This window comes from Ornithorhynchus anatinus, chromosome 3 (genome assembly GCF_004115215.2).
Source record: "Ornithorhynchus anatinus isolate Pmale09 chromosome 3, mOrnAna1.pri.v4, whole genome shotgun sequence".
NCBI classification, from domain to species: domain Eukaryota; kingdom Metazoa; phylum Chordata; class Mammalia; order Monotremata; family Ornithorhynchidae; genus Ornithorhynchus; species Ornithorhynchus anatinus.
Genome location: NC_041730.1, coordinates 52,450,915 through 52,478,747, shown reverse-complemented (window position 1 = coordinate 52,478,747; position 27,833 = coordinate 52,450,915). Strand labels below are relative to the sequence as shown.

At 48.8% G+C, this 27,833-nt stretch overlaps 1 protein-coding gene and 1 long non-coding RNA gene across 8 annotated transcripts in view; one reads left to right on the top strand and one right to left on the bottom strand.

Moving 5' to 3' along the window:
• LOC100090442 (phospholipid-transporting ATPase FetA-like) overlaps nucleotides 1-27,833 on the top strand; it is a 130,553-nt gene that overhangs the window by 36,626 nt on the left and 66,094 nt on the right. For all 6 annotated transcript variants that reach the window (XM_029060291.1, XM_029060290.2, XM_029060292.2 and 3 more), the window contains 4 exons: nucleotides 11,613-11,671; nucleotides 17,027-17,140; nucleotides 20,479-20,577; nucleotides 23,435-23,496. In XM_029060291.1, coding sequence (XP_028916124.1) covers nucleotides 11,613-11,671; nucleotides 17,027-17,140; nucleotides 20,479-20,577; nucleotides 23,435-23,496 — 334 coding nt within the window. The remainder of the gene's footprint in view (nucleotides 1-11,612; nucleotides 11,672-17,026; nucleotides 17,141-20,478; nucleotides 20,578-23,434; nucleotides 23,497-27,833) is intronic.
• LOC114810143 lies at nucleotides 294-27,833 on the bottom strand. Of its 2 annotated transcripts, none has more exons than XR_003757871.2 (4): nucleotides 27,737-27,833; nucleotides 16,835-17,080; nucleotides 15,803-15,967; nucleotides 294-630 (listed from the first exon to the last, which is right to left on the bottom strand). It is a non-coding gene; the product is annotated as an uncharacterized LOC114810143 (long non-coding RNA). The 2 variants fall into 2 exon arrangements; XR_003757872.2 differs by lacking the exon at nucleotides 27,737-27,833 and adding an exon at nucleotides 27,468-27,591.

Here is a 27,833-nt window from a genome sequence, read left to right as displayed (position 1 = left end):
AGCCCACACGTGGGTCCTGCACACAGAAGCTCTTTTGCGCGCACGAAGGCATGGGCTGCATCCCTGCCTGCCTTCTTGCCCGTCCCACTCCAGGCAGGCCCCGGCCCCAACACAGCTAGGAGGGGAGAGAGAATGTGAGGGATGGCGTGCCAACCACCGGCACTACAATCCGTTCCTTCCCTCGAGCCACTAGCCCGTAACCAGTCCCTCTGCACAGGTTCTCGGACCTGACGCTCCTCCGACGTTCCCAAAGGGAGCCGCCCTCCCGGGTAAAGGAAAATTTGATCTTTTTCATGAGGCTTTATTCAGGGTGGAATGCAATCCCACTCAGAGGTACACACGCTTGATCTGTCTTTCCATTAGGGGTGAGGGATCGTACCGAACCGTCTCCACCGTTAAGGAGCTTTGGGAATTTTAAGAATGGATCTTGGCACCGAGGACCGAGGCAATCATTTGTCAGGCTGCAGGTGTGGGTGGCTTGTTACCTTCCCGACCCTGGGAAGCCGGCACGCCCTTGAAGGGGCCACAGAGAACCAAAAATCTCCTTGAGTCAGGGGAGAGGCCAGAGTTGCAATCCCGAGAGGCTCAGACTGCCAGGATTCATCCCTGGAGACGGTGTAGCGGCAAAACCTAGAGGAAAGAGAATTTTGAAGAATTGGCTTCCCAAAGTGTCAAAGTTTCCTTAATCTAAAAGCTACATAGAGCTCAAGCACAGCTGAGTTTGGTCAGCTCAGTTTCCAACAAAAAACGATCTGTGCCCTGAAACTCCACGTGGAAATTTTCAGCCAGAGGGATCAGTTTCAAGCAGGCATCTCATCACAGATTCCTTTGAAGTTGCCTTAAGGAATAACATTCATATCTATGTCATCGCTTTAATTCCGTGTCAACAGAAAACCATCTCACTACCTAATTAAACTAATCTATTAATGACTTTTCCAGCCAACCTTTAACTTTTCCTGATTCAAAATAGATGACCCTGTGGAGAATGTTTTTTGATATCCAAAATGGATTTTTTTTTCAGTTCTGTACCGTAAAAGTTATAAGGGGATATGTTCTGAGGACATTGGTTTGGTTTGTTCCCATTTATGTAAGGAATTTCAGCATCAGTATCAGGAATTTTGGCCCATCAGTACATTTCTAACTTCTGTCAATTTTGGTCTTTATTTTTGCCCAGCAAAAATAGTTAGTATATATGTTCTCTGCCCAGAAGAGCTTGGACATGATAAATTCATCAGGCTGTTTTTGTCTGTGGTTTTCATGTCATTGCTTCATTATTCTTGAGTGAGAAAAGTTGCCCAAGAATGGATGTTGAAACTCCTGGGTTTTCTCTGAGCTTTCGGGACCACTTGGGAGCCAAAGGGATACACTAAGAGAATTGTGAGATGGCAGATGTCCTAGGGGACACAGTCTGAAGTGTGTTGAAGGGCCCCTTGCCCCAACCCCTCAAAAAAATATAGAGCTAAAGGATGGAGGTGGAGTGATAAGGCTAGGAGAGGAATCAATCGATTAATCAGTGGTATTTTTTGACCACTTACTGGAGGCAGAGCACTGTACTACGTGCTTGAAAGAGTAATAACAATAATAATGTACAATACAAGAGAGTTGGGAGTCATGTTCCCTGCCCACAAAGAGCGTACAGACTAGATGGGGAGACAGATATTAATATAAATTTAAAAATATGGATGTGTACATAAGTGCTGTGGGGCTGAGGGTGGGGCGAATATCAAGCGCTTAAATTAATCATATTTGTTGAGTGCTTACTGTATGCAGAGCACTGTACTAAGCACTTGGGAGAGTACATTATAATGGAGTTGGCAGAAATGTTCCCTGCCCACAACAAACTTACAGTCTAGAGGGGGAGGCAGACATCAATAGAAATAAATAAGCTATGAGATATGTATATACGTGCTCTGGGGCTGAGGGAGGGTGAATGAAGGCTGAAAATCCAAATGCAAGATTGATGCAGTAGGGAGTGGGAGAAGAGGAAATGGGGGCTTAGTCAGGGAAGGCCTCTTCAAGGAGAAGCAGCGTGGCTCAGTGGAAAGAGCCTGGGTTTTGGAGTCAGAGGTCATGAGTTCGAATCCCAGCTCTGCCACTTGTCAGCTGTGTGACTGTGGGCAAGTCACTTCACTTCTCTGTGCCTCAGTTCCCTCATCTGTAAAATGGGGATGAAAACTGTGAGCCCCACGTGGGACAACCTGATTCCCCTGTGTCTACCCCAGCGCTTAGAACAGTGCTCTGCACATAGTAAGCGCTTAACAAATACCAACATTATTATTATTATTATTAGATGTGTCTTCAATAAGGCTCGGAAGGTGGGGAGAGCGATTGTCAGATATGAAGAGGGAGGATGTTCCAGGCCAGAGGCGGGATGTGGGTGAGAGGTCAGAGGCGAGTTAGACGAGATCGAGATGCAGTGCATTACAGGAGCAAATAATAATATTTAATAATGGTATTTGTTAAGCACTTGCTATGTGCCATGCACGGTTCTCAGCGCCGGGCTAGATACGAGGTACCCAGGTTGTCCCACCTGGGGCTCACAGTCTTCATCCCCATTTTCCAGATGAGGTAACTGAGGCCCAGAGAAGTGAAGTGACTTGCCCAAAGTCACCCAGCTGACAAGTGGCGGAGCCGGGATTAGAACCCATGACCTCTGACTCCCAAGCCCGGGCTCTTTCCACTGAGCCACGCTGCTTCTCCAAGTGCGCAGGCTGGGTGGTAGAAGAAAAGCAGCGAGGTAAGGTGGTGGAGGCCAAAGAGATCGAGTGCTTTGAAGCCTATGGTGAGGAGTTTCCGTCCGATACGGAGGAGGATGGGCAACCGTGCTGTGTGACTTTGGGCAAGTCACTTCACTTCTCTGTGCCTCAGTTACCTCATCTGTAAAATGGGAATGAAGACTGTGAACCCTACGTGGGACAACCTGATGACCCTGTGTCTCCCCCAGCGCTTAGAACAGTGCTCTGCACATAGTAAGCGCTTAAGTACCTATCTGTTGCCGAATTGTACATTCCAAGCGCTTAGTACAGTGCTCTGCATATAGTAAGCGCTCAATAAATACTATTGAATGAATGAACCGTAGGAGGTTTTCGAAGAGTAGGGAGACATGGACCGCACGTTAAAGATCTAAGTGCCTAGGCGACGCAGAAGGGAGAGGGAGTAGGGGGAAAGAGGGATTAATCGGGGAAGGCCTCTTGGAAGAGACGTGACTTTAAGAATTTGAAAATGGGGAGAGTAGAGGTCCCGTGTACACGGAGGGGTTGGGAGTTCCAGGTCAGAGGGAGGACGTGAGGGGTCGGCCATCTCTCTCATTCAACCCGCATATTCAATCCGTCACCAAATCTCGTCGGTTCAGCCTTCCCAGCATTGCTAAAATCCACCCTTTGCTCTCCATCCAAACTCCTACCGTGAGAAGCAACGTGGCTCAGTGGAAAGAGCCCGGACTTGGGAGTCAGAGGTCATGGGTTCCAATGCCGGCTCTGCCACTTGTCAGCTGTGTGACTGTGGCCAAGTCACTTCACTTCTCTGTGCCTCAGTGACCTCAACTGTAAAATGGGGATTAACTGCGAGCCTCACGTGGGACAACCTGATTACCCCGTATCTACCCCAGCGCTTAGAACAGTGCTCTGCACATAGTAAGCGCTTAACAAATACCAACATATTATTAATCCAAGCCCTTATCCCGCCTGGATTACTGCATCTGCCACCTCACTCACCTCCCTGCCTCCTGTCTCTCCCCACGGCAGTCCGTACTTCACTCTGTTGCCCGAGTCCTTTTTCTAAAAAAAATTCCTTCCGTGTTTTCCCACTCCTCAAGAACCTCCAGTGGTCGCCGCCCATCCACCTCCGCAGCTAACAGAAACTCCTCACCACCAGTTTCAAAGCACTCAATCTTCTTGCCCCAACCTACCTTACTTCCCTGATCTCCTACTACCACCCGGACTGCGCACTTTAATGCTACCTACTCACCGTTCTTTGATTCCGTCTGTCTAGCTGCTGACCTCTCGCCCACGTCCTGCCTCTAGTACGGAAGGCTCTCCCTCTTCATCTGTAACAATCACTCGCCTTATCTTCAAAACCTTATTAAGAGCACATCTCCCAGAGGCCTTCCCTGTCTAAGCCCTCATTTCCTCTTCTCCCACTGCCTTTTGCATCACCCTTGAACTTGGATTTGCACCCTTTATTCTCCCCTCCCTCAGCCCCACAGCACCTATCCATAATTTATTTATTTATTGTAATGTCTGTCTCCCCCTCTAGACAGTAAGCAGGGAACACGTCTACCAACTTTGGTATGTTGTCCTCTCCCAAGCGCTTAGTACAGTGTTCTGTACATATTAAGTGCTCAAAAAATGCAACTGGCTAATCCATTCAGTGTTCACAAGGGCCTCGGGGGCAGAGCGTGAGTATGCAAATCCTTAGGTGACGAGAAGTACAGAAGAAGCAGCAGAAAGGAAATAGGGTGGGGAGTTGAGAGAGTGATCCAGGGAGGTGATTTCAGAAAGTCTTTGCAGAGGGGGAGAGCAGATGACTGCCAAAGGCGTAGCGGGAGGGAGCTGCAGGAAGGAGCGAGGGTTTGAGCAAGAGGTGGGTAGTGAAGGGGGAGAACAAGGCACAGCGAATAGGTTGGTGCGAGCTGGGTGGAGTGGGCAAAGAGAATGGATAACGGGGGGTGGGGGGGAAGAGCGGAATAAACACCTTCGTGTCAAAGGTCATTTGGGTCTGCTTAGTGCAGAGAAATGGGCAATCAGTGGAGGCTGCTGAGGAGATATGTTTTAGAAAAATGATCATGGCAGCAGAATGAAGCGGGAAGAGACTGGAGACAGGGAGGTCTGAGAAGAGGCTGATCCAATAGTCGAGCTGGGCTACGGCAAGTGCTTGGATGAGTATGGTAGCCGTTTGACTGGACGGGAAGGGAAGAAAGAGTAGGGAGGATTCGCTGACTCTCTGAAAGAGAGTGGAGTCAAGGATAACACCTTGAGAAACGGAGGCTGCTGGTGTTAACTGCAGAGATGGGGAAGTTACGAGGAGGAAGAGGAGGAGGAGGAGAGGATTTGGGAGGGACTTTGAATTTAGTTTTGGACTTTTTGAGCTGGAGGAGCTGGCAGGTGGGTCATCCATGTAGAGATGGTGCCAGCCTCTTGTTTATGCCCATCCTTCTGGCTGGAACTCCCCTGTCCCAGCTGGAAGACAACTGGTCTCCCCATCTTCAAAGCCCCTCTGAAAATCACCTCCGCTCCAGGGAGCCCTTCCCTGACGAATCTCTCTTTTCCCCAACCAGATTCCCCACCAACTGCCGCTTCGGCACTTCTCCGTTACCTAAGCACTCGGATACTCAACCCCCTTCTCCGAAAGTGTAGCACTTATGTACACAGTAATAGTAGTGATAGTATTTCTTGAGTGCTCACTGTGTGCAGAGTACTGTGCTGGGAAAGAGTATGTAGCTGGGAGCTAGACGTAGGCCCTGTCCCTTGAGCGCTTCTCAATCTATAGGGGTACATGTAATAATAATGATGGTATTTGTTAAGCACCTACTATGTGCCAAGCACTATTCTAAGCACTGGGGAGGATACAAGGTAATCAGGTTGTCCCACAATGGGGCTCACAGTCTTAATCCCCATTTTACAGATGAGGTAACTGAGGTACAGAGAAGTTATGTGACTTGCCCAAAGTCACACAGCTGACAAGTGGCGGAGGCGGGATTAGAACCCATGATCTCTGACTCCCAAACCCGTGCTCGTTCCACTGAGCCACGGGCTCATATTTATTAAATGTACTGTACGGTGCTCTGCACACAGGCAGCAAATAACAATAATAATGGTGCTTGTTAAGTGCTTACTATGTGCTGTTCTAAGCATGGGGTAGATATGAGATAATCTGGTTGGATACAGTCCCGGTCCCACGTAGGGCTCACACTCTTATGCCCACTTTAAAGATGAGGCAACTGAGGCACAGAGAAGTAAAGCGACTTTCCCAAGGTCACGCAGAAGACACGTGGGGGAGCCGGGATTAGAACTCAGCTCCTTTGACTCCCAGGCCCGTGCTCTATCTACTAACTTCTCGTGTAACAGTAATAAGTAATCTTCCTCACCTTCCCACCCAAACCAATCCTACTCCTGTCTTTTCCATTTCTGTAGGCAACATCACCGTCTTCCCACAAGCCAGTAAACTTGGCATTATCCTCAACTCACCTCTCTCATTCAACCCACAGATTCAATCTGTCACCAGATCCTGTCGGTTCTACCTTCACAACTTCGCTAAAACCCACCCTCACATCTCCAACCGAAATGCTACTACGCTGATTCAAAGACTTAACATATCCCGCCTTGACTACTGCATCAGCCTCCTTGATGACCTCCCCTGCCTCCTGTCTTGCCCCCACTCCAGTCCTCACTTCACTCTCCTGCCCAGATTATTTTTCTCAAAGAAACTTCCGTTCACATCTCCCTACTTCTCAAGAGCCTCCAGAGGTTGCCCATCCACTTCGCGTCAAACAGAAACTCCTTACCACTGGCTTTAAAACACTCAATCAGCTCTCCTCCTCCTCTCTTACTTCTCTGATTTCCTACTACAGCCCAGCCTGCACACTTTGCTCCTCTAATGCCAACCTACTTAGCGAACCTTGAGCTCATCTACCTCCCCACCGATCCCTTGCCCACGTCTTCCCTCCGGCCTGGAACTGTGATATGACAGACGACCACTTTCAAAGCCTTATTAAAATCACATCTCCTCCAAGAGGCCTTCCCTAAGTCCTCATTTCCCCCATTCCCTCTCCCTTCAGCGTCACCTGTGCACTTTCACCTGTACCCTTTAGGCACTTGATATTCACCCCTCCTTCAGCCCCATCTCACTTAGGTACAAGTCTGGAATTTATTTTACTATCTATGTCCCCCTCTAGACTGCGAACACCTGGTCGGCAGTGAACATGTCTGTCGGCTCTGATTATTGTACTCTCCCAAGTGCTTAGTAGAGTTTTCTGCACACCGTAAGTGCTCGGTATATTCCGTTGATTTATCGGTCCATCGATTGATTATTGGACTCTCCCAGGTACAGGACTCTGTACACATTAAGTACTCCATAAATCCTAGAATCATAATCAAGTTGGTATTTGTCATATTAAGTGTCCAGTGCTGAACTGATCGCTGGGTGACATTTAAGTTAATCAGTTTGGACACAGTCCCTGTCCCACATGGGGCTAACATTCTGAGAGGGAGAACAGTTGTCAAATTGCCATTGACTCCAAATGCTACTGATTGAATAATCATTATTGGGCAGGGATTGTCTCTATCTGTTGCCAGATTGTCCATTCCAAGCACTTAGTACAGTGCTCTGCGCATAGTAAGCGCTCAATAAATGAGACTGAATGAATTGATAGGTAGCCTTAAAAAGCAGATGGATCATTAAGGGTTCACCCCTTGTTTGGTCACAATAATAATGATAATAATAATGATGGTATCTGTTAGGCTCTTACTCTGTGCCAAGCACTGTTCTAAGTGCTGGGGAGGATACAAGGTAATCAGATTGTTCCCCCCCCCCCCCCCCCGTGGAGTCTTAATCTCTATTTTGCAGATGAGATGACTGAGGCACAGAGAAGTAAAGTGACTTGCCCAAGGTCACACAGCAGACAGCGGTAGAGCCAGAATTAGAACCCAGATCCTCCTGACTTCCAGGCCCGTGCTCTATCGACTAGGCTATTTTTATTATTCTTTATATCCAATAATGAAGGTGCTTCTCTTCACCTTTTGGAAAGCACCCATGCACCCTGCTGAGTTAAACCAGGTTTAATATTACGTGTTCCGGGAAAAGTACAGATGTAATCCTTGTAGTTAGAAAACAGAGGTTTTGTTCTAATTAGCTCGTCACTATAATTTAGTTACTAACACCACGTTTAACTCATTCATTCAGTTGGTCATTCCCCGAGTGACCAAAAATGGCCTACAAACAAGGGGTGAACCCTAAAAGGTCCATCTATCAACGATCCAATCAGTAGTATTTGGAGTCAGTGGGGATCCGATAACCGTTCTCCCTCTCGGCCTGTGAGTCGCAATTCAGTTTGTTGTAATTAGCTTGTCGCTGTAACTTGGTTCCCAATACCACATTAAACTCATGCATCCTTATTGAGTGCTTACTATGTGCAGAACACTGTACTAAGCACTTGAGAGATTTCCACTTTTACCCCAGGATTCCTTACTACCCTGTAAGCCTTTCTTTGGAATAATCCTTCCAGGCCGGGATCTGTCGGGACGGTTCATTTCAACGTGCCCCTTCCTGATTGATCTCCACTCTTGAAGACTGTATTCGGGATCTTTACCTCCAGAACCCGGGGTCACCTCCAGATCTCCCAAATCTGAAGCCGGTGAATCTGAATTCCTTTAAGCCCAGAATTCTCCTGAAATTTTCCTATGTCCTTCTAAAAAGGTGGAGGACAAGGGCCCGTCCTGCCTCTTTGTCAACCCCCAGAATCTCTTTTCTATTTGGCTTCTTCCAAAGCTGGAGTGGGGTGCCCCAGTGGTGAAGTCCTCAAGGCAAGAGGAAATGGAAAGTCACAGAGGAGGTGATAGGTCAGGGCTAACAAAAGAGATTTGGTAGTCACCTGCTTAGGTTTGGTAGCCATGGGGAAAGGGTGAGGTCCCCAACTGAGTGAGGGTCAAGAAAGAAGAGTAGTGGATTCAGAAGAGCCTTTAGGGACAACTACAGTTATGAGCTAAAAGCTGGAAGAGGAGTGAGCAAAAGTCATCGAGTAACAGCGGCCCGAGTGGCAGGAGAGAACCAAGATGAGAAAGCATTTCCTAGAGAAAGAGTGGCCCACAGGGTTAAAGGCAGCCTAGGGGTCCAGGAGGATTAGATGAGAGATTTGACACAGAGGAGGTCATTGCTGACCAGGGGGATTGTAGCTTAAGGAAGTTTAAGAAAAGAGACTGTAGTGAATCAAGAAGGGAATTGGGAGAGAGGAAGTAGATGCAGTGGGAATATACGATCCATTTGAGGAGAGTGGATATCGGCTCTAAGGCACTCGATCGGTTCTTCACCTCCTCCCTTTACCTTGCTGCACTCCTACTACAACCCGGTATGGGCACTCTGCTCCTCTAATGCCAACCTACTCTCTGTTCCTTGTCTTGTCTAACTCGCCTCTGACCCCCAGGGAGTTTAGCGGGCTTCATTCAGCTAGTCCGTTGGGCCTGGGATTCCCTCCCCCTCCGTATCTGACAGCCCACCACTCTCTCCACCTTCATAGCCCCCCTGAAGTCACACCTCCTCCAAAAGGCCTTTCCCGTCCAAGCCCTCATTTCCCCTAACCACACTGCCCTCTGTGTCACCTACGTAATTAAGCGCTACTTTGATACTCACCCCAACCCCGAAGCACTTCTGCACCTATCCTTATACTCAACTATTAACCCTCTCTGTAATTTCTTTCAATTTCTGTCTCCTCCCATAGAATGTAAGGTCTCTGTAGACAGGGTTCAGGTCTTCCAACTCTATTGTATTGTACTCTTAGTACACAGTACTCTCCACACAGTAAGTACTCGATAGATACGATTAATTGATCGACTGATTAAATGGGAGCAGGGCGATGGGACGCCTTTTTAATCGGAGAAGGCTTTCTAAGTATAAGGTAGACTTGAGGGTGTTAGAAAGCAGAAGGGAAGGAGCTGACGAAGAGCGAGTAGGTGAAGATTGCAATTAGAGAGGCAAGGAAGATGAGAGCAAGTATTTTTAGAAGGTGAGAAGGAATGGGATCAGAGGCGTGGGGAGAATAGATTTTGAAAGCAGGCAGGATATCTCTTGAAAGACAGCTAGGAAGGTTGAGAGACTAGATTAGAGGTGGGAGGAAGTTGTAGGGCTGGGAGGGAGAATTTGGGAAGCTCACACCTGATGCTGTAAATTATTTCAACAGAGTAGCTGACAAGGTCGTCAGGGGCAAGAGGTTAGGAAACTGAGCAGTGAAGGACTTCAGAAGGGAGTTAAAGGTCTGCATAATTGATGGAGCCAATAGGCAAGTTGCCAACGGTGATAGGAAAATTAAGTGGAGGAGTGGGAGAGAAGAGAGGGCAGAGTTATGGCAAGTGAATGTGAATTTGAAGTGTTAGAAGTTGGCTTGGGATCTGTATTTCTTCCTCCTGGGCTCTGCAGACCAAGCACGAGAGCGGAGGAAGCCCTGCTGTGGAGGTGATTCCCAGCCAGGGGAGCCGTTAGGGTCGAGATCCATGGAGGGATGGCGGGGCTGAGGAAGTTGAGTTGGGCGGAGAGGGTGGAGGTGAGGGGCTGGAGCGGAGGAGGGTTGGTAGGGAGTCCAAGTGCGTGGCGTGATGGCTCAGGATAAGTGAAGGGGCCATCTAAGGAACGGAGGCCTTTGTGTCGGGGAGAGAATAGTAATGTGGGGATGTGGGATTTGAGTGAGGTGGCGGGTTAAGAGGTTGTGTTTGGAATCAAGACTCAACGGCCTCTGGCTGCATGGACTCTGGACTATTAACAAGATTCTGGCCCACTTCCAGGCTTTTGCCTTTGCTTAAAAGCCGCCTCAAACTGCTCTCTGGGACCCAGATGTGTCGTTCAGTATCGCGAGCGATTTTGATCTGTCAATCAGTGCCATTTATTGTGCGCTTACTTTATGCAGAGCACTGTATTAAGTGCTTGGGAGAGTACTGGAGCAGATCTGGCCGATATGTTCCCTTCCCATAAGGAGCTTATAGTCTAGAGAGGAGTTTACAGTCTAGTTTACAGCCTAGAAAATATATTCTGCCCAAATCTGGATTGAGAGGTCTCCTAGTCAATCAATCAATCCTAATCAATCAATCAGCCTGTTAGACTAACAGGGCTCTATTCTGTTGAGCGGGTGGTGTGTCTTTCTGACTAAACTCTAGGCTCCTTTGGGTTGATAGTCTGAAGGGATGCTCTTTTAGGGAGCTTCAGTTCAATGGGGTTTACTTGGTTAGCGTATGCTTACTTTTGTATTTTTTTTAAATTGCCAATTCTGTGCCCTTGCTAGAACAAGGAGTCAATATAATGACAAGGTGGTAGGATTCAGAAACAGGGAGGATGGCATGTTGCCACCGGTGATAGGAAAATTAAGTGGGGGACTGGATTTGCAAAGGAAGATGAGGTTTTAAATGCTTTGAGCTTAAGATATCACACGATCAGTAAGTCTTTTAAGGTGTTTGGGCTGCGTTCTTGTGGAGGTTTTATCATAGTCAGACAAGGCCCCGAAACCATCAGGTTGGAGCTTGAAGACAACCTCAACCCTCTGAAACTCCAATCTGACGGAACCGACTCCCCCGAGAGGGCAGATTTTCTCACCAACCCGGAAGCCAACTGAGGTCCTGCTGTTGAACCTCAAGGGTCTAGGGATGCCGGATGTGGTCCAGAGGCTGAAGCGGGGACTGGAAGCTGGTGTTTTTCTGACTCATTCTGGGACCATGGACTCCTCTGGTTTTGCTTCCCCAGCCAGAAATTGAATGTCAGCACATTCGCTCACTTGGGGGAGAAAGGGGGAATTCATATTTGGGGTGACTCGGGGTGGGGGGGGAGCAACTGTGTAGAATGGGCATCTTCTTCTGGAGTTCTTTTCTGCAGACAAAAAGGGGTTTTCTTTCCCTGATTGTGTTCTTCCATCTCTGCAGAGCAAGAGAGGCATTTACAAGCAAACAACCGGGAATTCAATGAGAAATTTGAATATGCGGTGAGTAACCAGCCCTTGGGCCTGGCTTTTTTCCATCCTGGACTCTGCTTGCCTGACCACCTTCAGTCTCATTCTTCAGACACAGCTAGCATTTGGACTTGGTTCATTTCATCTCTGGGGGTGAAGGGGTGAGAGGAGGGATTTCTGAGCAATCATAATTATTATTGTTATTAATAATGATAATAAAATAATTGTATTTGTTAATCCCTTACAATGTGCCAGACACAGTCCTAACCACTGGAGTAAATAATAATAATGTTGGTATTTGTTAAGCGCTTACTATGTGCAGAGCACTGTTCTAAGCACTGGGGTAGACACAGGGGAATCAGGTTGTCCCACGTGGGGCTCACAGTCTTAATCCCCATTTTTACAGATGAGGTAACGGAGGCACAGAGAAGTTAAGTGACTCGCCCACAGTCACACAGCTGACAAGTGGCAGAGCCGGGATTCGAACGCGTGACCTCTGACTCCAAAGCCCGTGCTCTTTCCACTGAGCCACGCTGCTTCTCCAAATACAAGGTCATTGGGTGGGACCCAGTCCCTCTCCCACATAGGGCTCACAGTCTTAATCCTCAATTTACAGATGAGGAAACTGTAAGAGAAGTGAAATGACTTGACCTTGGGCTGAGATCCCGGCTCCGCCACTTGCCTGCTCTGTGATTCTGGGCAAGTCACTTAACATCTCTGTGCCTCATTTACCTCATCTGTAAAATGGGGATTGAGACTGTGAGCCTCACGTGGGACAGCCTGCTTACCTTATATCTACCCCAGCGCTTAGAACAGTGCTTGGCACATAGTAAGCTTTTAACAAATACCAAAATTATCATTGCTATTATTAGTAAATGAACCGGGGTGTTGGGGGGGCCCTCAGGGAGCGGGGAACCCCATTTTAAGGCTGCAGCCCAGTACAGTCTCAGCAAAATTTTCTCCGAGACTAAATTAAACACGATTCCTGGCTATCATGCAATAGTGCCTTAAAACGTATAGGATGCTCTGTCAGTGCTTGGGCCTTCCCTCCTGGAGGACACGGATTTCCTGAGCCCAGCACAGAGTGCAGTTCATCGATTCCAGTTAAGTAATGGAAAGTAGGAGAAGTAGCTAGGGTTTTGGGACAAATTTCAAGTATTTTGGAATTCTTGCTGCCAACACCCAGTGACTCTCACAGAACTGCCCAGACAAAGGACTGGGGGGGATTTTCCAACTCAGCCCCACCCAGGCTTTCAGTCACCGACTCCATCGGTCCTGGCAAGCAGGATGGAAAAAGCATTGTCGACCCCAGTTTTTCAGAGCTGGCAACCTGTGTGTGCTGGCCCAGCCGTAGGGTGGAGAGAGAAGAGGAGGAGGAGGAGGAGGAGAAGGAGGAGGAGGAGGAGAAGAGTAGCCAGACCCTTTTTGCCCAATATTTGGGAAGCCAGATGGGAAACATCACTGAGCTCTTTGCAATGGAGAGGTCTAGGACACATATTCATTCGGTAATAATAACTGTGGTATTTGTTAAGCGCTTACTACGTGCCGGGCGCTGTACTAAGCGCTGGGGTAGATACAGAGTAATTGCATTGGCCACGGTCCCTGAACCACCCAGGACTCCCAGTCTTAATCCCCATTTTTCAGATGAGGCAACTGAGGCACAGAGAAAGACACACAGCAGACAAGTGGCGGAGCCGAGATTAGAACCCAGGTCCTCCTGACTCCCAGGCCCATGCTCTAACCACTAGACTACACTGATTCCCTGCTTCTGCCAGAGGTGGTACCTTACAGGGGAGAAGGAAAGTCCCCCCCACTCGAGGCTAGGCTGTTTTCCCAACAGCGCAGGCTGTGACACTTCCGCTCTGAGTACTTCACAGATGCTGTAGACCCTGTTATTAAAGGAGAGGGATATTTCCCCGGCTGACCGGGGATAGGTAATGAAGACCGTTGGCTGCTTTTAGTCAGAGGATATTGAAAAAATTCCACAGCCCAGAGCAGAGGTTCATGCTCACTACCATCCATCGGGCAGGACCGTGTGACCTAAGTCTCTTTTTTGTAAAGGTGTTTGTTTAGCACTCGCTATGGGCCAAGCTCTGTGCTAAGCTCGGGAGTAGATACAAGGTAATCAGGTTGTCCCCCTTGGGGCTCACAGTCTTAATCCCCATTTTACAGACGTGGTACCTGAGGCACAGAGAAGTGAAGTGACTTTCTCAAGTCACACAGCTGACTAGTGGCAGAGGCGGGATTAGAACCCACGACCTCTGACTCCCAAGCCCGCGCTCTTTCCACTAAGCCACGCCGCTTCTCCAACTTAGGCCTCTGACTTCATCCCTTCCCTCCACATTGTTAACAGTGTGGAGGGAAGGGGAGAGCAGAGCAACGATTCGTTGTTTCCAGGTTTTTCCCTCTCTGTCATCCCACACTGGAGCAGGAGTGGAGCGGAGGGGTGGTCAGCCTCCACGAAGGAAATGGAGCTGAAGGAGCTGCCCTCAGTTCCACAGGTCCGGTTTTCCGGGCCGACCGTTCGGGAGTCACTAGACCAAATCACCGAGACAGGTTTCTCCCCTTCAGACTACGGTTACCTTGTTCCCCTCCTGTGGCAGAGTGGATTTGGTCAGCTAAGGAAAGGGGAAGTGTAAGAGTCGGTTTGCTCAGCGGAAGATCTCCCAGAAGGCTTTCGTCAGCCTATATCGTGACCTTTTTTGGGAGCCTCCGCTTGGCCCTCTCCTGAGCCTTTTTGAAAGTTTACAGCCCAATATCGTGCCGGGATGAATAATAATGGCAGTAAGATCTCCTCTTTTATCTATAGCCCCACGTTGGGCACTGGCTCAAAAGAATAAAACGGATGCGGTCTTTGCTCCCTGGAAGACCTCACTCCGGACTGGCCCTGACCTTTTCATTTGTACACACAGTTAAAAGTCTGCTTTCTGAACTCACAGATTCAAGGTTGGCTAAAGTTTTCAGAAGTCTGGAATATGTCCGTCTCAGATAAGAGCCTATCTTCCGTTTTGTTGGTTTTTTTCACCCAACCTTTTTGCTTTTTTAACCAAATGATCCCAGTTGACTTGGTTGACTAAGAGAAGCAACATGATCTAGTGCAAAGAGCCTGGACATCAGAGGACCTGGGTTCTAATACCAGCTCCGCCACTTCATTCGTTCACTCGTATTTATTGAGCGCTTACTGTGTGCAGAGCACTGTACTAAGCAATGGGAAAGTACAATTCGGCACTTGTCTGCTGTGTGACTTTGGGCAAGTCACTTCACTTCTCTGTTCCTCAGTTTCCTCATCTGTAAAATGAGGATTAAGACGGTGAACTCTTTGTGGGACAGGGACCGCGTCTGACCCGATTAGCTGGTATTTACCCCCATGTTTAGTACAGTGGCTGGCACACAGTAAGTGCTTAACAAATACCATGATAATAATAATAGTTATTATTATTAGTTCAACTGACTGTTTGGAAGATCTGATCATTGGCTCTCTACCATCATATATTTTCTGGGTATTATTTATGATCTAGTCATTTTTTGTGCCTTCATATTTTTGACCTCAGAAGTTCTGCCTCAGTCATTGTCGTGTGGGACCTCCCACGGATCGAGGGATCTGTTTCATTCACATTACATAGCATCCAGCCCAGAGTTGGGCACATACATACTTTCTGGTTAGAGAAGGCAGGTGATAGTCTTTCCCTTCCTTCCTTCCTTCCCACACTGAAGGATTTGGGAGAGAGGCTAAGTGAAAATTTGTGGCACCTGGATTTAGGTGAAAGGAGAAAACAAATATCTTCAAAGGCCAACCCTCCTGGTGAAAGGGTAGTCCAATCCAATCAGGATGAATTCCCCAGAGACAACTGATTCTTAGAACAAACTCTACCCTTGTGGTGTTTGGGGTGTTGTAATGATGTCAAGCGCTTACTATGTGCCAAACGCTGTTCTAAGCGCTGGGGTGGAGATACAAGGTAATCAGGTTGTCCCACGTGGGGCTCACGATCTTCATCCCCATTTTACAGACGAGTTAACTGAGGCACAGAGAAGCGAAGTGACTTGCCCGAGGTCACACAGCAGACAAGCGGCGGAGCCGGGATTAGAACCCACGACCTCTGGCTCCCAAGCCCACGCTCTTTCCACTGAGCTATGTCCAATACAGGGATTGCCTGGGCCTCTTACCCCATTTCCACCTAAAGAACCCGCAACCATGATTCCTTAGGTGTCTCCCCTCAGGCCGCCTAGGTATTCTTCCGAAGCCGAAGACTCTGGTCACAGGAAGCAGCGTGTGCCAGGGCTGCAGCAGATATCGGAGACGGCTCTTCATTATTTCACCGAGCCCTGAGACTTTCAGGAGATAAGTGACAGTAAGGGCTGCACAAATAAACCACGACTGTCAGAAATGAGAGATTATTTGGAAGGAAGCAGAGATGAGATTTAGATACAGGACTGAAATAGAGATAATACCCAAGAAACGCCTTTTTGCACAATATCTGGGGCTTCCACTTAAGAATGAGCCACTGGGTGGTCCGCCAGATGGGAGGTCATATGTGAAGCGGCCTAATCCCCTCACTCCAGCTGGAGTGGATCCTTTGAGGAAACGAAGCCTTATTTTCCCCAGGGTGGCCCATTCCCAGAGCCACTCCCCACCACCTCCTCACTGATGGTCCGAAGGTTTAGGGCTGTAAGACTGCCCTCTGCATGGAGTGTATTCCAGGCTGCCTGCTGCAAATCTCCTTCCTCCTCAGAATTTCCTCATCAGGAAGAAAGCAGGGCGGTAGCGGATTGCCATCAAAGCCACTGGAAGAACTGAGCTCAGTCGGAGCTGGAAAGCTTTGCGCGTCCAATTAGGGGGTTATCGAGGGGCTCAGTGAATACCGCGATGACGCTGTGTTCGGGCCGGGTGAAGTGGGACTGGTGGAGTGGGCCTTCTTCAGGGCCAAGCATGGAGAGTTCAGCCAACGTGCCAGGGGACGGGAAGACCTTCTGCAGCCCCACCAGACGGGTGGAGTTACATCGCCTAATGGAACAAACCAATTCTAGGAAATGGGGGCAGGAAGGAAGGGAGGAGGATGGGAAAACAGAAAGCAAAAGAGGAGACACAGCAGGGGATTGGGGTGGAGAGATTGGCTGCGGTGGCCTAAGGCTTCCTTCCCGGGCCCCGGAGTTCCCCACCGAGAGAGCACCGAGATCCATCGACGCACCTCGACTCACCGTGTCACTGGAGGCTGGCGCGAGGTTTCCCCCGCCTGTTGCTGAGTCAGGAATCTAGAGTGAGGCGGTGGGCCGAAGAGGGACCTCTACCCTCTTGGGATGCACCTAACATTTGAGTAGGCTAAAGTCAGCCCCGGCAGAACTGTCTTTGGTCTGGTCTCTCCTCATGCCTCTGGTTTTCTCTTTCCGCAGTCCAATTCCATCAAGACATCAAAGTATAACATCATCACCTTCTTGCCTCTCAACCTGTTCGAACAGTTTCAGAGATTAGCAAATGCCTATTTCCTGGTTTTGCTGGTCTTGCAGGTGAGTGAATTGCCCCGAGTTTTCAGAAGTCTGTTCGCCGTCTCTTCCCGCCAGCCTCGGGAAGAGTCGTTCCTTGTCCAGGAATGCCCTCCCCCGTCCCTGACCACCCCATATCAATCAATCGATCAGTGGTATGTATTGAGCACTTACCGGGTGCAGAGCACTGTTCTAAGCTCTTGGGAGTAAAATACAGTTGATAGACATGCTCCCCTGACCACAAGACCCAGTCTAGAGGGATTCGGTTTTGGAAAAATCTCTGGGGAAAGGGACTCCACAACCATTTAAAAATCTCTCTTGGTCACAAGGGAAAGATTGATGTAACTGTGTCAATAGGACCTTTGTCTAGGCTGAAGTTGGGCTGGAGAGAGGATGGTAAACCCAAGTATGCTGCCCACCCAGCCTGAGGGCAAGAGGCCTGCCCGGACAAACAGCTCCCCAGTTTCAATAAGAGTAGATAATGTAGGCAGCCAGTAGAGATCTCTGGGCCCAGAAGGACACATGACAGTGTAGATGGTTTGCGTTCTGGGAGATTTTGTCTTTTTTTCCCCATAAAATCTGCATCTCCCATGCTGCCTTAGCCCCTAATAAGCACTTACTGAACGGGGTCCGGAAAGGTGAACTTCTTGGGTCGGAGTTTGAGGTTTCCTTTCGTCACCCACAGTGCAGACGATGTCTTACACACCGTTGCCTGGGGGCCTCTTACACGACACAGCGTGATTGCTCTTTCGTACTGCTGTGTACCCCTCCACCCAAGCTGGAACTCCTTCTCCCTTCAAATCCCCCAGGCCACAGCTTCAGAGCCCTTCAATCAATCTATCAACCAACAATCATGTTTATCGAGTGCTGTGGGCAGAGCGCTGTAATAAACGCTTGGAAGAGTACGCTGACAGAGTTGGTAGGCATGCTCCCTGTCAACAAGGAGTTTGCAGTCGAGAGGGCGAGACAGATGTTAACAGAAATAAGTAAATTATGGATATGTAGAGTAAGTGCTGTGCGGCTGAGAGTAGGGTGAGTAAAGGGTATAAATCCAAGTGCAAGAATGATGCAGAAGGGAACGGGAGAAGAGGAGATGAGAAATGAGGGCTTAGTCGGGGAAGGCCACTTCAAAGAGGTGTGATTTTAATAAAGCTTTGAATGTGGAGAGTAATCGTCTGTCGGATATGACGGGGGAGGAAGGTGCGGGCCAGAGGCAAGACCGGGCAAGCGGTCGGTGGCGATATAGATGAGCTCGAGGGACAGTGAGTAGGTTGGCATTAGAGGAGCGAAGCGTGTGGGCTGGGTTATAGAAGACATTGTGGGTGGCACAGTAGGAGTGGGCAGGGCGATTGAGTGCCTTCAAGCCAGGGATAAGGGCTTTCAGTCTGATGAAGAGGAGAATGGGCAACCGCTGGAGGCTCTTAAGGAGTGGGGAAACGTGGACTGAACGGCTCTGGGGAAAATGGATCGGGGCAGCAGAGTGAAGTATGGATTGATGTAGGAAAGACAGGAGGCAAGGAGGTCAGTGAGAGAGAGCTGCAGTAGTCAAGGCAGAATAGGATAGATGCTTGAATAAACATGGTAGCAATTTGGATGGAGAGGATAGGGCAGACTTTAGTGATGCTGTGAAGGTAGAACCGACAGGGTTTGGTGACCAACTGAATTTGTGAGTTGAATGAGAGATGAGTCGAGGATAACGCCGAGGTTATGGGCTTGCGAGACAGGGAGCACGGTGTTGCTGTCTAGAGTGGTGGGAAAGTCATGGGGAGAACAAGCTTTGGGAGGGAAGGTGATGAGTTCTGTCTTGGACATGTTAAGTTTGAGGTGTCGGCGGGACACCCAAGTACAGATGTCCTGAAGGCAGGGGAAATAGGAGATAGCAGAGCAGGAGAAAGATCAGGGCCGGAGATGTAAACTTGGGGGACATCTGCACGGAGATTGTAGCTGAAGTCATGGTAGCAAACAAGTTTCCAAAGGGAGAGGACATAGAGGGAGAATAGCAGGGGACTCAGAGCCTGACTGAGGGACTCGCACAGTTAGGGGGTGGGAGGCAGAGGAGGAGCCCACGAAAGAGACCGAGACTGAGCGGCCAGAGAAAAAGGAGGAGAACCAGGAGAGGACGGTGTCAGTGAAGCCAAGGTTAGATAATGTTTCCAAGAGAAGGGGGTGGTCCACAGTGTTGAAGGCAGCTGAGACGTTGAGGGTGGATTAGGATGGAATAGAGGCCATCGGATTTAGCCAGGAGGAGATCACTAGTGACATTTGAGAGGGCAGTTTGGGCGGAGTGAAGGGGATGGAAGTCAGACTGGAGGGGGTCAAGGAGAATTGGAGGAGAGGAAGTCAAGGCAGCTTACGTAGACAACTCCCTCAAGGAGTTTGGAGAGGAACGGTAGGCGGGAGATGGGATGACAACTGGCAGAAGCCGTGGGGTCGAGGGAGGGTATTTTTAGGATAGGGGAGACACTGAGCATGTTGGAAAGCAATGGGGAAGAAGCCATTGGAGAGTGAATAGTTGAAGATGGTGTTCGGGGAGGGAAGAAGGGAATGGGCAAGTGTTTTGATAAGAGGTGAAGGGATCGGGTTGGAGTCCTTCAGAGCAAATCAACACACCCCCCTTCACACACACACCTCCTCACGTGGCTCCAGGTACCACGGTGGTGGTGGGGACATGAGTGGTGGACATTTCGAGCCACAGCGGGGTGGAAGATCCTGGAGAATAGCAGGGGCGGTGCCAACTCCAGCTTGTGCTTCTATGACTTCAGTCAGGGCAGCTGCAGATGAGGACCCCATAGTTCTCAGAGCGCCAGGATCAGCTCTTGTCACGGCATCAGCAGCCCGGGTACTCGTGATGGCTGCAGGAAGCTGGGAGGGGTCCACGGAGGTGCAGGGGTGGTGGAAGATGGCTGTGGCGGTAGGCCGTGGTCGGGGAGGGAAGTGAAGGGGAGAGGAGGAAGGTCACAGTAGGAGCGTGCGCTCCAGGGGCACCACGACTGAAGCAGGCCTTTAGTGGGATTTCATTCGAGTCGGAACGTAATGGTGAGAGTCGGGCTTCTGAATGCCCAAGGGGCCCTCTTGATCCCAGGGCATAAGCCCCTTGAACCTCTGTGATGATCCCAGCCTGGCTAAGAAACGTTGTCATTGTTCTTCTTATTATTATAATTGTTGTTATTTAGGAGAGTCAGCAGTTCATGCTGCAAACATAGCCAAACCTTCATGCCTTTATAAAGTTTAATTTAACGTGGCCCAGATGAGAGCATCTCCCTCTGAACTGAATCATATACATTTGTTCCTCATATTAATCCCCAGCCTTTGGAAACTAGATTAACCAGGAGATGTTGGTTTGTTTTTTTCTCTCCCCACAGTTTATTCCTCAGATTTCATCATTGGTTTGGTACACAACCGTGATCCCCTTGGTGCTGGTGCTGTCCATATCAGGAGTGAAGGATGCAATCGACGACCTTGTAAGGAAGTTTATAATGCTTGTTTCAAAATGTGTCCGATTGTCCTGGGAAATATCCCCCGGGAAGTGTTTGCAATCAGAGTTTGAGCACAGATACTCCGCAGAGCAACTCACCCTGTCGCTGGGAGAAGAGACGCAGTCAGATGTGATCAATATAAATGTAAACTCGGTCAGAGAAGAATAAGGATTCTAAATAAGAACATAGAGAGGTACGAAATAGCCAGAAGATGGTGGGGGTCAGCGCCGTCGGGAAGTCGAGCCGTTCAGAAACGAGACAGGGAGATCGGCGAGCAGATTGGTATCCAGGGGAAAGATGAGGCAGGATTCATCAGCCAAGTTAAAAGCAGATGCCGTGAGTTCCTGAGGGATGTGACACCGTCAGGAGGGAACTGGATCCCACAAGACTATCCAGATTCCATCTGGGCAGTGCTGCCTGCAAGATTCCTAATCCATCTGTGAGCCCTGTACTGATGGGAGTCTTGGTACGAATCCCCAACAGTAGGACATGTTCTCTTGGAAGCTGCTTGCTGGCTCCCGAGAGAGAACTAGGCACAGTGAGTAGGTTGGCTTCAGAAGAATGACAACCGAGAGCCGGGGTGTCGTGGAAGAAGGCTGTGGATATGAAGGAGGAAGAGAGCCGATTGAATGCTTTGGAGCCAAAGGTTGGGAGCTTCCACAGGATACACAAAGGGATGGGCTACTACTGGAGGTTTTCGAGGAGAGGTGTGCAGAACGGTGTTTTCGAATAACGATCCCAGAAGCAGAATGCAGGTTAGGCTGGAGAGGGGAGGGACCAGAGGCAGATGCAGCTGTGAGGAGTCTGATGCAATAGTCGAGTCAAACTACGATAACTGCCTGAATCAGGATGGTGGCCGTTTGGGTTGAGGAAAGTGGCAGATGCTGCAAATAGCGTGAAGGAAGAACTGACGGGATTTAGCAACAGACTGTATATGGGGGTTGAAATACAGGGAGTTGGGACAGAAATGGAAGGAGGGAGATGGGGAGACGAAAGAGACAGTTTTGTCTGGTTTTTTTAGGATAGGGGAGACGTGGGCAGGTTTGAAGGCCGCGGAAATGGAGCCATCAGAGAGCGAATGACTGAAGATGGCATTCAGGGAGGAAAGAATGAGCGCAAGTGTCTCTGGAAAATGAGAAGAGGTGGAGTTGTGGAAGCAGGTTGAACGTATGCAGGCAATCTCTTCTCGAGAGGTGGCTTAGAAGGATGTCAGAGTGGATGGGAGAAGCAGCGTGGCTTAACGGAAAGAGGCCGGGCTTGGGAGTCAGAGGTCATGGATTCTAATCCCCGGCCCCCCCACTAATCAGCTGTGTGACTTTGGGGAAGTCATTTAACTTCTCGGTGCCTCAGTTACTTCATCCGTAAAATGGGGATAAAGACTGTGAGCCTCATGTGGGACAACCTGATTACTCTGTATCTACCCCAGAGCTTAGAACAGTGCTCGGCACATAGTAGGCACTTAACAAATACCAACATTATTATTATTACTATTACCTCATCTGTAAAATGGGGATTAAGACTGTGAGTCCCAAGTGGGACAGACCTGCTATCTACCCCAGCGTTTAGAACAGTGCTGGGCACATAGTAAGCGCTTAACAAATACCATCATCATTATTATCATTATGAGGCGATGGGAGGGATCTGGAGAGGTGATGGAGCAGTTCTGGGGAGCTCACCCTTGATGGCCTTGAATCTGTTGAAAAATAATCGGCTGATCATCGGGGCGAGAGAAGCAGGGGGGTGGGGACACCGAGATCTTCCAGAGGGAGTTAAGAGGCCAGTGAGCATGATAATCGATGAGGGAGGAGAACTAATGTCGCTGAAAGGAAAAGAGGACAGACTGAGAGCAAATAAGGATGGATAAACCTGGTGATGGGGTTATCCTCTGGGGGTGGTTCACCGCACAGACGCAGGAGGGGAGGAAATGTATTGCGGTGGGGGTGGTGGGAAGAAGGCTGAAAGGACAAGGGGAGGAGGGAGTTGAATTAGCAGAGGTGGGGGAACCGAAGGTGTGGCTTAGTGCGTCCAGAAACAGTTGGCTGGGGATGATGTCCAAGTGGGGTACGCCGGCCTGGGATAAGTGGAAGGGGTCTAGCCACCCTGAAGTCTCCGTGTGGGGAGAAAAACATTGTTCAAGGAAGGGCTGGGAAGGAGAGAAAGCAGGAGAAAAGGTTGTGGTAAGAGAGAGGGATTTCAGAATCGGTTATTTGGTGAGGAAAGAATTGATACAATGACTAGGGATTATAAAATCCAGCGCGGGTCCAAACTGAAGGGTGGGTGGGGTCTGTGGAGTTTAAGAGTGAGAAGAAATGTGCAGCTGGAGGATAAACAAGGACATCTACATGGATATTGAAGTCCCCGAGGATCAAAATAGGGGAGCAAGAGGAGAGAAGGAAGGTGAGAAAGGTTTCAGAATCGCTCAGAAAATTAGAGATTGGGCCAGGATGCCGGAGACGAAAGCAACTGGTAATTGTAGAGTGTGATAATTGGTGGATGATGAGTCTTCACAGGAAGAGAGGTGGGGGTGAGGGGGTGGGGTGATAGTGGAATTACAGGGTTGGGGGGCCAGTTAGGGGGTGAAGAACAGGCCAATTCCTCCCTCCTGTCCCCTCTGAGTTGGGAAGAAGATGGTAGGAAAGGAAGCAGCTGTAAAGACAAGATCAGAGACTTCAGGGGAGACCAAGCTTTCAATGGAGATGAAAAATATAGATTCTTCCCTCTAGATTCACATCCCCAGCATTCCTTAGGCTCAGTACAAACCTTCGCACTTGATCCTTCTTACTCAGGGATTTGCTCCTTGGAATGGTGGAGTTGCCTCAACATTTCTCATGTGTATTTTCAGAACCGACACAAAAGTGACAACCACGTTAACCATCGACCTGTGCAGGTGCTGGTAAATGGAATGTAAGTCGTTCTAGGTACCATGGTTTTGTTTCTGTGGACAAAATGCTTATGCTGAAAAGCCTCATAGCATCTAGGAAAGATGTAGATTATTTATCTCTGTGGTGATAATCAACCAATCAGTATTATTGATTGAGTTCCTACTAAGGGCAGAACACTGTACTAACATTTGAGAGAGTACAGTAGAATTACTAGATGTGATCCTTCTCCTCAAGGAGCTTGCATTTTACAGTGCTTGGCACACAGTAAGCGCTTAACGAATACCATCTTTTTTTTTTCAGGAGACTTGCCTACTATGTGACATCGGGCAAGTGTCCTAATATCTCTGTGTTTCTATATCCTCATTTGTTAAATGGAGATTTAACAAATTCTGTTGCCGAATTGTACTTTCCAAGTGTTTAGTACAGTGCTCTGCACACAGTAACCGCTCAATAAGTACGACTGAACAAATGAACAAATGAATGAGATTAAATACCTATTCTCTCTCTCACTTAGACTGTGAGTGCCATGTGGGTCAGGAACCGTGTCCGACCTGATCATCCAGCGCTTAGGCCCACCCTGATTGTCATTACTATTATTACCATTTAATTATTAATAATGATAATGGTGAAATTTGTCAAGCACTTACTATGTGCCAAGCACTGTCCTAAGTGCTGGGGTAGATACGAGGTACTGTATCACTGTACCTTGATCTCGCCGATCTCGCCACCGACCTCTCGCCCACAACCTACCTGTGGCACTCCCTCCCTCATATCAAGCGGATAATTGCTCTCCCCCACTTCAAAACCTTATTGATGACACATCTCCTCCAAGAAGTCTTCCGTGACTAAGCCTTTTCTCTTCTCCCACTCCCTTCTGTGCCACTCTTGCTTGCTTCTTCATTCATCCTCCCTCCCATCCCCACAGCACATAGGTATATATCTGTAATTTATCTAATTAATGTCTGTCTCCCCCTCGAGTCTGTGAGCTCATGGTAGGCAGAAATGTGTCTGTTTGTTGTTTTATTGTACTCTCCCAGGCGTTTAGCACGGTGCTTTGAACACAGTAAGTGCTCAATAAATATGATCGAATGAATGAATATAAAGTAATAGGGTCATACACAGTCCCTGTCCCACATAGGGCTCACAGTCTTAATCCGCATTTTACAGATGAGTTTACTGAGGCACAGAAGTGAAATGACTTGCCCAAGGTCACACAGAGGACAAGCGGTGGAGCCGGGATTAAAACCCAGGTCCTGCTGACTTCCGGGCCCGTGCTCTATCCACTAGACCACACTGCTTCTCTAATGACTATAAGGTGGGGAGATGAAGGATTGATCACCAGGTTTACCCATCCTTATTTGCTCTCAGTCTGTCCTCTTCTCCTTTCAGCGACATTAGTTCTCACTCATCGATTACCATGCTCATTGGCCTCACCAACTATTCGGGACCTTGAACTCCCTTTGGGAGATCTCAGTGTCCCCACCCCCCTGCTTCTCTCGCCCTGGCCTTTTCGACAACCTTTCGCTCCCCACTCCAATCCATACTTCACTCTGCTGCCCAGATCATTTTTCTATAAAAAACTCTTCAGGCCTTGTCCCCCACTCAAGAACTTCCCAGTGGTTGTCCATCAACCCTCACATCAAACAGAAACTCCTTACCATCCGCTTTAAAGCACTCATTCAGCTCACCCCTTCCTACTTTACCTACTACAGCCCAGCCCACATACTTCACTCCTCCAGCACCAGTTTACTCACTGTGCCTCAATCTCAACTATTTCTCTGCCTACCCTTTTCCCACATCCTCCCTCTGCCCAAGATCTCCTTCTCCCTCCGTATACGCCAGTCTCCCCACTTTCAAAGCCTTACTGAGGTCACATCTCCTCTAAGGGGCCTTCCCCGATGAAGCAGTTTTCCCCAACTCTCTTTCCCTTCTGTGTCGTCTTTGCCTGGCATTCACCCCACCCTCAGCCCCACAGGAATTTTGTACATATCTGTAATTTATTTATTCATTTATATTAATGTCTGGCTCCTCCTCTAAACTGTAAATTGAAAATTTTTGTTTCGATTTGCTTTATAATGGTTTTTAAGTGTTCACTATTTGTCGATCACAGTTCTAAGCGCTTCTAAGCGCTGGGGTAGATACAAGTTAATCAAGCTGGACACAGTCAGCATCCCACATGGAATTCACAGTCAAAGTAAGGGAGAGTAAGATTTAATCCCCATTTTACAGTTGAGGCACAGAGAAGTTAAGTGACTTGCCTAAGGTCACACAGCAAGTGGCAGAGCTGGGTTTAGAACCCAAGTCCTCTGACTTCTAGGCCCGTGGTCTTTCCACTAGACCATGCTGCTCTCTGCGGGCAGGAAACGTGTCTACCGAATCTGTTGTACTGTACTCTCCCAAGTGCTTAGTACCATGCTCTGCCCCCAGGAAACACTTAATAAATGCCATTGATTGACTGACAGGTGGATTGATTTACCACCATGAGCAGCAGGTGGGCAGAAGAAGGACTGAGAACCCCCTGGCTTCTCTACTGCCTTAGAGAAAATAGAGCAGCAGAGAAGCCAACCTAGCAGCGGCAATTGGAAATTGGGAGTTTCCTCCCCAAGAAATAACAACAACAACAACAAGATTGAACATAGGCTTCCAGAGATACCTACTGAAAAAGAATCACCCAAACAGCCCTCAAAGACTAGGTTTCGTCTCTCCCTTCCTCTCCTTCCCCTCCCATCCCTTCATTCACTCTCTTCCGTCCCTCTTTCGCTCCCTCCCTTCACCTCTCTCCTCTGCCGCTTCACTCTTTTCTCCCACCTCTTTTATCTCCCCGACTGTCTCCCTCTCCCATTTACTCTTGTCTGTCCCTCCTATAGGGAAAATCAGTAATATCATAAGGAGCTGCTCACATGCCCGAGGGCACCACTGTGAACAGAGCCGATCCCAGTGGGTATTAAGGAACGGTTCCCTGGATGTAATGAGCTTGCAGTCTAGGGGGGAAGCAAACATTAATATAAATAGACATAAATATAAATAATATAAATATAAATTATTAAAAAAATAAGAATACACCTTGGTACTCCCAAAAGGCTTTCCTACCTTGGTTAAAAAAGACATCTGAGGCCACCGGCCCTCTGGGTACACCCTGCGTGCAAATCCCTTTCAAGAGGTTCAATGCTTTCAGTTAGTAATGGTATTTAAGCGCTTACTATATGTAAAACACTGTTCCAAGAACTGGGGTAGATACAAATTAACCAGGTCAGATTCAGTCCCACTCCTACATGGGGCTCACAGTCTATGTAGAAGGGAGAAGAAGTATTGAGTCCCCTTTTATAGCTGAGGAAACTGAGGCACAGAGAAGTGAAGTGACTTGTCCAAAGTGACACACAAGTCAAGTGGTAGAGCTCACTGGAATTAGAACACGGGTCCTCTGACTTCCAGACTGTGCTCTTTCCAAGCAACCACACTGCTCCTCAACTAGAAAATAATAATAATAATCATGGTATTTTTTTAACCACTTACTAGTGCCAGGCACTGTTCTGATCGCTGGGTGGATACAAGCAAATGCACAGTCCCCGTCCCACATGGGGCTCACAGTCTCAATCCCCATTTTACAGAGGAGGTAGCTGAGGCACGGAGAAATGAAGTTGAGCCCAAGGTCACACAGCAGACAGGGTTAGAACCCATGACCTCTGAATCCCAGGCCCCTTGCTCTATCCACTACACCATCTTCAATAAAATATCCCCCAAATTGCTTCCCTGCCTACCCCTCCCTCTTCTTCTTTCTCATTCCATCTCATTCTACTCTCCCAGCCTTTGGGAAAGGAAGAAGGGAAAAATCTAAGAAGTCTTCTGGGCTGAAGAAGTGCAGGGTCGACGTCCAGCACCTTGGGCAGTCATCCACAAATTCCCAGCCAGTCCTTAAAAACGATCTAAAATTGGTCATATCCATAAAGCCTGTGAAAGTATTTTGCCGCCCCTAAATATGGGAAGTTGGCTCACCAGGGACCTGGAAAGATGAATGCCACTGGCTCTGCCCGGAGGGCCAGCAGCTTGCCGGAGCGGAGCCCTGCAGTCCCCCCGGTGGCCCGGTTAGCAGGGCAAAGGTGGAAAACCAAGAATTTCACTTCCCAGAAGATCGGGGGACGGAGCTCCCATGCCAGGCTCTCCAGCCCTCCTCTCCCTGGTCGATCAGGGACCGCTGCAATTCCAGCCTAGCCCTGGAGTCCCCCCGCCCTCTCCCTTCCTCAGCCAGAGAGAGAGCAGCTCACCTGTTGCCGTGGCAGAGGGAGAAACAGACAGACCACCTGCTGCCTCCTCCTCCTCTTCCTCTCAGACTCCACTTGTGAACTCCAACGAGCAATTAGA